Source organism: Seriola lalandi, unplaced genomic scaffold (genome assembly GCF_002814215.2).
Source record: "Seriola lalandi dorsalis isolate HSWRI2012SDOR001 ecotype SW California unplaced genomic scaffold, Sedor1 jcf7180002054722, whole genome shotgun sequence".
In the NCBI taxonomy this organism is placed as follows: Eukaryota; Metazoa; Chordata; class Actinopteri; order Carangiformes; family Carangidae; genus Seriola; species Seriola lalandi.
Genome location: NW_019525275.1, coordinates 242,088 through 250,738, shown reverse-complemented (window position 1 = coordinate 250,738; position 8,651 = coordinate 242,088). Strand labels below are relative to the sequence as shown.

Here is an 8,651-nt window from a genome sequence, read left to right as displayed (position 1 = left end):
ACACACACACACACACACACATATACACACACACACACACACCTGTGCAGTCTTGTGTGACCATGTTCTCATATTGACATCATCTGACCCCTCCTCTCCAAAGGTAATTAACCTCCTGATTGACCCCTCACCTGTCTTTTTTTTTTTCCTTTAATTTGTTGCCATGGAAACGCCTCGGACCCTCCACCTGTCCTGCCCTCCCACCTTTACCTGTCCTGTCCCTCCGCTGCCTTCTCTGCTGTCTTTAAAGAGAGTTACACCCCACTGCCTCTTTATTCTCTTCGGTATGTTGTCACTAGCTTCTTATTTTGAATTCTCAGTATCAGCTGTTGATTTAACGTCATGTTGGTTGTTTTTCCTCTTTTTTCTTTGGTTTTTATTTTTAAAAAACGAGTGTCTGCTGGTTGTGTCAGATGACGCGTGTTGATTTGATTTGAGTTTATTGATCACAGTATTTGCAGCTTCTCCTCAGTGATTGTCGCAGTTTGATTCTCAGGAGTTGGTTAAAGACACAGGGACCATCTTAAAGCGGTTACCATGACGAATGATGTTGTGTTGTATATTCACAAGCAAATGTAAAGCTCCTCCAGTGTAAAGGTGTGTGTCCATGTGTAGTGTGATTATAGATCAGCTCTAGCTTCTATATTAATACTGTGAAAGTATCAAAGCCTCAGTCCACAGAGAAATGCACACAGCCTGTATTCAGAAACTGAGCCTTAAAACCAGCCGTCAGGACTTCTGGAACTTTGTGATGTCACAACAAAGCAGTCACCAAGCCCCGCCCACCTGGACCCACCATCCAAACCTTGCAGGATTTGGTTTCTCTGAGTGTTTTACCTGAAATCTGCTTTATTTTTATTGGATCACTCAGAAAACAGAGAGAAGCCTGAGAGAGGAGATGTAAAACTACAAATATATCTGGATCTAGACTTCAAATAAAACACAGAAGAAGAAAATATGGAGCTTTATTGATCTTTATTTTTAAAAAAAAACATCATGTTTATGAAAAAAAAGATTTTTAATTGTAGAAATCAAACCATCACACTGGACTGTTTGTAGTTCAAAGTAATGTTAGATGATCTAGAGCTGTTTTATTTCATCATCACATGGAACAAAGAAACAAACATTGTTACATTTTATTTTTAATTGGACAATTGACTGAAAAACGCTGCTCTGTGAACACATTCAGTTTGACCTTAATTGACTCTGAGGCGCTGCATCTATTGTGATCATCATACGTCAGTGACCTTGTCTCAGTTTGAGTTTGCATGCCGAGTTTCCTTCAGTTTGCATGTCCTCAGTGCTGAATCAGCTGCTCCTGGTTTTTAGTCCACACATCAGAGCTCCACCACGGTGTAATCTGCCATTTTTAATTTCCTCTGACCCTCAGTTTCCTCACTGCATCTCCTGTGTATAACCATCCAGGAATTCTGCCTTCTAAATTAAATTCATAAATTCGTTAGTGTTTCCTGACAGCAGCGTCTCACTGCTGCTCCTCCTCCACCTCCAGGTTTACACCTCCACAGATTTCTATATTAACACATTAAAACAAAGTTCTCAGTAGAACCTCTTCCACATTAGATTAATATGAGCTTTAGACCAAGGGTCAATGGCGTGGCTGTAGTCAGTCCAGTGTCATACACAGTGTCCTGTAGAGTTTATCTTGGTGTTCTGTTTGTGTGACGTTCTGTATAACAAGTGTGTCACCTGTTGTTGTGTTTCTGACTGTGTGTTTAGGTGTTTATGGCGACGTGATGAGAGTGAAGATTCTGTTCAACAAGAAGGAAAACGCCCTGGTTCAGATGTCTGACAGCACACAGGCTCAGCTAGGTAACATGTTACTGACATTCAGCATCATATTTCCATACAAATCATTTCAGATTTTAAACTGAATGTATTTGACATATTTGTATTTGTCACAGATTTCAAAATACTTCTACACATGTAGAAAAAGACAATGAATGAGTAGATTGTCATCTTGTGTCCTTAACAGAATTATGGATTTGTGAAAATAAAATCAAGCCTTTGTGGCGTCACATAGTTAATACATTTTTCCCAGTATATTATAAATTGTTCCATCATAATTTCCATCCATGTATTTACATTGGTCTCCTGTGATAATCATTTCCTGCTGAGGTTCTTTTTACCAGCCACCAGCAGGATACTCATTAAATATTTATTACTTTTTGATCAGTGTTGAGACATATCCACAGTATATCGTCTTAATGTCCAGAGGGATCACACATTTAAAATGTCTTGCTTCTCCAGGTGTCTCTGATGCATTTTCACTTCCACAGATTCTCCAGCAAACAAAGACTATTATCATAATGGGATTTTTGTGTAATAAAATACCTGATCAGGTTCTTCCAACCAAACTCCATTTCTGTGAGCTGGTACACTTCCATATTGTCGCCACCTTTGTTTCGTGTCATTCTCAGTCCCTCAGTTCCTGTCACTTCTCTACTTTCTGCTGTCAAAGACAAAAATACTTGGAAAAGTACTTTTTAAATTGAAGGTACTTCAGGTAAATTCAGGTTCCAGTTTACAGATGCTCATAAAAAGAGATCCTAGTTATTTTTCAGCTCAGCCTTTTCACATCACAGCTTTGTTATCTTGATATTGATGATGACAAATATTTAATATTGAGTTTTTATTTTGATAAAAGGGATTACAGTTATAGAATGATAAATGGACTTCACTTAAAAAGCAGCATCTGTGCTTCGCAATGGAAACCACACTACTACTGATGATACAGTAGCCGGGAATCAAACCAACGACCTTCTGATTGGTGGATGACCAGCTCCACCTCCTGAGCCACAATAATAATATAATAACATTGTGGTTTATGTTCGTTATGTTGACACAACCAGGAAGGTGGAACTGTGCAGCTTCCAGACGTAACAGGCCTGAGACTGGAGCTCATTTTTATATATGGACCAAAAATATATTCAAATCATGACATTAAGATTCCCAAACCTAAACACAGAACTACACAAAGTTGTGTACAGAGGACAAGCAGGTCTACCTTTTATTTTTATCGTTACTTATTTGACAGCACTATGACTTCTTCTCTGAAGGATGTTGATGCGTTAAACAATAGTTTCTTATCAGTTCGGTCCTTGTCTGGTCAGAAACTTGAGCAGCGTTCTCCACTTGTCTGGTTTGCAGCTATGAGTCACCTGAACGGCCAGCGGCTGCATGGGAAGCCTCTGCGCATCACGTTGTCCAAACACACCAACGTCCAGCTTCCCCGTGAAGGCCACGAGGACCAGGGCCTGACCAAAGATTATAGCAACTCCCCCCTGCACCGCTTCAAGAAGCCCGGCTCCAAAAACTACTCAAACATCTTCCCACCCTCTGCCACCCTACACCTCTCCAACATCCCGTAAGTCCTTCAACACCTGGAGTACAAACATGGACACCTGAGGAACACTACACCTGACACCAAACCAAGTGCACCTGCAACATTTCTCAATTTTGGTCTGTTTTTGTTTTTAGCCCTTCTGTGGTAGAAGATGACCTCAAGATGCTGTTTTCCAGCTCGGGAGCCATGGTCAAGGCCTTCAAGTTCTTCCAGTAAGTCATCCATCACTGATTAAAGCCCTGCCACTCTCTCTGCTACTGCCCTGCTGTCTCCCAAAGTCCCTGTCCCTGTTCTCAAGCCTTCATCCTAAATTCCTTTTCTTGTTCTGAAAGTCCTGTGGTTGTTTCATCCTCAAGCTTTAGCTTTGAAGTCCTTGTCTCTGCCCTGACCTGAAGTCTTTGAGTTTGACCTGAACCTTCTGTTCCCCAAACCCCCTTTACCTTATCCCTTCATCTTGATGTTTGTTTGTCGTTAGTCACATTTTTGTAAAAAGTTAAAAACCTTGAAAACCTCTCGGCGTCCGGAGGTTGTACTGTGGTTTTAGAGAAATACCGTGTTCTCAGTCTTAAGAACCTCCTGCTGCTCTGTCCTTCAGGAAGGACCACAAGATGGCTCTGATCCAGATGGGCTCAGTGGAGGAGGCCATCGAGTCCCTCATCGAGTTCCACAACCACGACCTGGGAGAGAACCACCACCTGCGGGTCTCCTTCTCCAAGTCCTCCATCTGAGCCTCAGACTCCACCATCTGACTCCTCTGCTCCTCCGAGGGCTCGATGGTGTCCACTACACTCCGATCATTCCAACACGTCTGCAGAAACCACCGTGAACTCTGGTGTGATGTTAAATTATTGTTTAAACTCTTTGCCTTCAAAGAGGATTAGGGTCTCTGGAGAAAATACTGGACTTCTCTGAAGTCTGGAGGAAGTCAGGATTCTGTGTTTAATCTCAGATTCACAGAATAAAGTCAGGATTCTGAGTTTATGGTCAGGATTTGAAGGAGGTTTCAGACGGTGCCCCTCTTACCTTCTTGTTGTGGAGCTGTTACTTTGAGCCACTCTTGCCTTTTGACTTTAATGTCACAACTAAAGAATTAAGGTCATTTTAATTTATTCTCCAGAATTTGGATTTAAAACCTTTGAATTCTGAATTCATGAACTCACAGTTCTCTCTTTAATCTCAGTTCCCTGAGGCCCTAGTCCTCTTCTCTGGTTTCCCCCTTAGAAGTAACTCTAGTCTTGACCAGTTCTGACACCTTTCCTGAGTCCACCTCAGGCTGTCAGACCTTAGACCAGGCCTCGTTATCCACAGTCCGGTTTGGCCTTCAGATCATCCCTGTGCCTTATTCCTGGAGTCAGAGCGATCTCGACTCGGAAAAACAAATCTCCCATCATGCCTCTGTAAACTGGCAAAGAGCAGGTTTACAGTTGACAAAGGTTTACTGTTGAGATGTATTACAGATGTATCAACATTGTAAGTGTATTTTATTGGTGTTTCCTTCATGTTAGTGTTTTGTACTGCTGGTTACTGTAGCGTCAGACATGTGAACTGATTCTGTTTTAGCCGTTTGCTGGGTCTTTAGTTCTAGATGAGATTCTCTTTTTTTTTTCTATTCTTCTTTGATTTCTTTATTTCCATGTATGCAATCACGTTTTATTCAAATCAAATATTGTAGCAATATTTTAATCATTCCTGAGCTTTTATTTGTCGGGTGTGTCTCGGCGGTTTGTTCCTGTCGTGTTCTGTTGGGTTTGTCGTTCGCTCGTCTTGTCTGTCGCCTCTGAACGGTTTATTTATAAGTTTGATCCACTACAGCTGAAACCAAAAACGGCCTTTTAGATGCAAACAAACCCGCCTGCCTCAGGTTTCTGGTTTTAAGGACTAAAAAATTACAAAAGATGTTGAACTGGTTTAGGCGCTTGGTGTTTCCTGTGGGAATGTTTTTATTAGTTTCTCGACCGCTTCACTGGATTTCGCCGGCCAATGCGATTTGAGGCTCTGCTGATTCAGCAGTTGTTCTGTGCCTTCGCCGCAGCACCGAGTCGTACGACGTCAGACGCTCGGCCGCCGTCGGAGACGAACTGAAACCAGATGTTTGGTTCTTCTTTGTCTTAATATTATTACGTCGACATTCCAGCCGCTCACCTGAACTTCACCATGAAGCTGCTTCACTGTCTGAACCGCAGGTTTACTCTGAACGAGCCGCTCGGGGCAGTAAAGTTGTGGTGCATTCAAGACACCTGGGAGGTTTGGTCGATGATGGTTTCAAACTAGAAAAAAAGGAAAAATGACTGCTGTGTGTCAGTCCCATCCTGCTCTGTGTCCAGACCATCGGACAGATCCAGACAGCAGGAGGCTGAACCTCTGAGTTCCCACAATGCACTGCAATTCAGGCTCTCGTATAAAGGTCCCTGCAGTCTGTAAACAACCTGATAACAGTCTGTAAACAGTCAGTATTTACTCTCAGCTCAGTTTTTAATGTCGTCACAAACAAAAATCTGCAGCTCCAGATTGTCTTCGGCTCTTTTGAGTTTGGTTTTAATTCAGGAAACAATTTAGTTTTTATAATAATATAAATGTTAGTTGCATGTCTGTGACTCAGACCACATCTCTGGTCTGCTGCAGGTCTGGATCCTGAGAAGAGGGCTCGCTTTTCCTCCAGGGGACAGATCCACCGAGCTGTCGGTCTGAACGTCCTCTTGTAGTTTCAGTACACAACGAGTATTAAAATACAGGAAATACCCGACACATTTCAGCTGTGTCACCCCCTCCACTGCCACAGTATGTAGTCTGACCCTGACCACGAGGTCACAGGTCATAGGTCACCTCTGTGGTTCACCTCCACAAACAGGACGCACAAACTTCTACATCAGCACTGAGACCTGGTTCCTCAGATTCTGGACATGACGCCGAGGTCTCAGTCTGACTGTAGTGTACAATCAGACAGTGGAGCAGTGACGTGTTGTTCATCACACAGAGGCTGAGACACTGACCCGGATCAGGGACCTGGATCCTCAACAGTTACTGAAATTTAAATACTGATGTATCTCTGTGAACCGTTTCTCCCCAGGTGCCTTGAATGCATCGTGAGCCCTCAGCGTCAGGTGAGACAGGTGAGATAGGTAAGGCAGGACTGGGACCAGTCAGTCAGAGGTAGAGAGTTGGTGGGGGGAGGGGAGGGGAGGGCGGTGTTTGCTGTACATACATGTTTTGTAGCACAGGTGGAGTCAGAGTGAAGTTGGTTTTATATCTGATGAAACGTGTATATTTTGATTCAAGTGTCGACGGTTCTGAGCCTCAAACTGTCACAGAGAAAAACATTAAATCACTTTTTATCTAAGACGGCTTCGTGTGTGTGTGTGTGTGTGTGTGTGTGTGTGTGTGTGTGTGTGTGTGTGACACGATTGGAACTACATTAGAAATAGAACATTAAGATGACATTAAAATCTAAGAATAAAAATATTAAGTAAGTGACATCAAATTTAAAAGAATTGATAAACCAGATTAAACAGATGTTAGTGATTTATTGTTGAGCTGCAGCAAACTGATGTGATTTAAATGAGCTGACGGTCTCAGCTGATCTCAGGTGTCCAGGAAGCTGGTTCACCTGTGTCAGGTAAATCCTGGACACCTGAAATTATTCATATCTAAATGAATTCATGCAAATTAAAAACAATAAACTCATCTAGTAAAAGGGATTTAATCCAGCCTCCCACGTAATCATTGAGACTGAGATGAAGATCCGTTATGACGTCACTTCCTGATGATGACATCAATGTCATGGTTGTGTTTTTTTCTTCAGGTAATTTATTGTCATTCATCTTATTATTGATCATACTCACTACATCTGTTTCCACCTGTTTATTTACATTTTCAATCCGCATAAAAAATAGAAAAAGATCTAAAAATGCAGAGTCTGTTCAGTGTCACAGCAGCTGTGGGTGAAAGAAGCACATCTCATGAATAAACTGATAAACATGAAGAGGGAAACGGCTGTGTGTAGTGATGACGAGGAGGCTGAATCTTCCTCACATTACAACAGTCGACAAACACGAACATCAGATCTCCATCATGTTCTCCTCATGGTTTTAATGAGTTCTTCTTCTGTGGTTTAATGAGAATCAGCTCCAGCAGCTGTTTATCTCCATCAGTCGACTGTTCACACAGAGCCCGAGATGCAGCTCAGGTCTGACTTTTTACAGACAAGTGAAGTTTTTATTTTATTTAATTTTTTTGCATTTGTTTTTTTCCTGTCTATAAGCAACCCCGGGCAGACAGGTGACGTTATTGTTTATTGAGAGAAATCTTGAAAAATGTAAGTTAAAGTTAAATGTAAGTTTAAATAACAGCAGTTGTTTTCACAGATCTCTTGCCTTTCAGTGCTACTTGGTGGTAAATGTGGTTAAAGTTAAACCTGAGTCGTCGTCTGTGTTCAGGCTCATCAGACGCTGCTGCTCGTTAACTGACAGGAAGACGTTGGTGTCGTTTCACCATCTCAGCAGCAGTGAAACATGAAGCAGCCGACAATCACTGACTCTGCAGGCAGCCATGTTCTCTCCTCATATACACCTGTAATAATACATCACTGATGTGTTATTACAGGTGTACATGAGATATGATGACGATGTCAGACAGGTCAACTGGTGAAGATGTGTGTTTAGAACCAGCAGGTGGCAGCAAACATCCACATGTTCCCCAGCAAAGACTGACTGTCACCAGTGAGTCATGTACAGTCGGTGAGCACTTTATTATGAACACCTGCTGATACATGCAGGTATACAGGCACCTGAGGCGGGTCCTGGAGGACCTGGTCTGAAGGATTTGGATTTGTGCTGAGGCAGCAGACGGTCAGAGTCTAGACACATACATCTTCACCTGTCACCAGTTCACCTGCTGGTGGTGGTGTGATGGCGGGGGGAATGTTTAGACTCACTTTGGGGCCTTGAGGTCAAAGGTCAACTTCAATGTGACACTTAGCCGTGTTCCAGTTCAGGGGCCCTCATCCTTCAGAGGGTGTGGTCTATGAGAGACTGTGAACATGTTTCCTGTAACCTGATTGGTCGGTGGAGGAAACGACCAGGAGGCGGGAAATCTATTTGTTGTTTTAATGTTTAAATCTGAGTCATGTCGTCTGCAGGTGATCTGTAATTTAATTAGTGTGAAATATTAGGTTTTTAAAAAAATCAAATTCATCAATATCCAATCACTGCAGCTCTTGAATTAAGAATGATCACTGTTCATTGGTCCATCTGCTCCAGGTCTCATTCATTCATTCATTCATTCATTCATT

At 42.3% G+C, this 8,651-nt stretch overlaps 1 protein-coding gene across 4 annotated transcripts in view; it reads left to right on the top strand.

The window, feature by feature from the left end:
- Nucleotides 1–6,701, top strand: part of LOC111668211 (polypyrimidine tract-binding protein 1-like) — a 22,182-nt gene extending 15,481 nt beyond the window's left edge. For all 4 annotated transcript variants that reach the window (XM_023424203.2, XM_023424202.2, XM_023424201.2 and 1 more), the window contains 5 exons: nt 251–284; nt 1,738–1,830; nt 3,169–3,385; nt 3,499–3,576; nt 3,960–6,701. In XM_023424203.2, the coding sequence (XP_023279971.1) occupies nt 251–284; nt 1,738–1,830; nt 3,169–3,385; nt 3,499–3,576; nt 3,960–4,092 (555 nt within the window). In that variant the 3' untranslated portion in view covers nt 4,093–6,701. The remainder of the gene's footprint in view (nt 1–250; nt 285–1,737; nt 1,831–3,168; nt 3,386–3,498; nt 3,577–3,959) is intronic.
- The last annotated feature ends 1,950 nt before the right edge of the window (nt 6,702–8,651 follow it).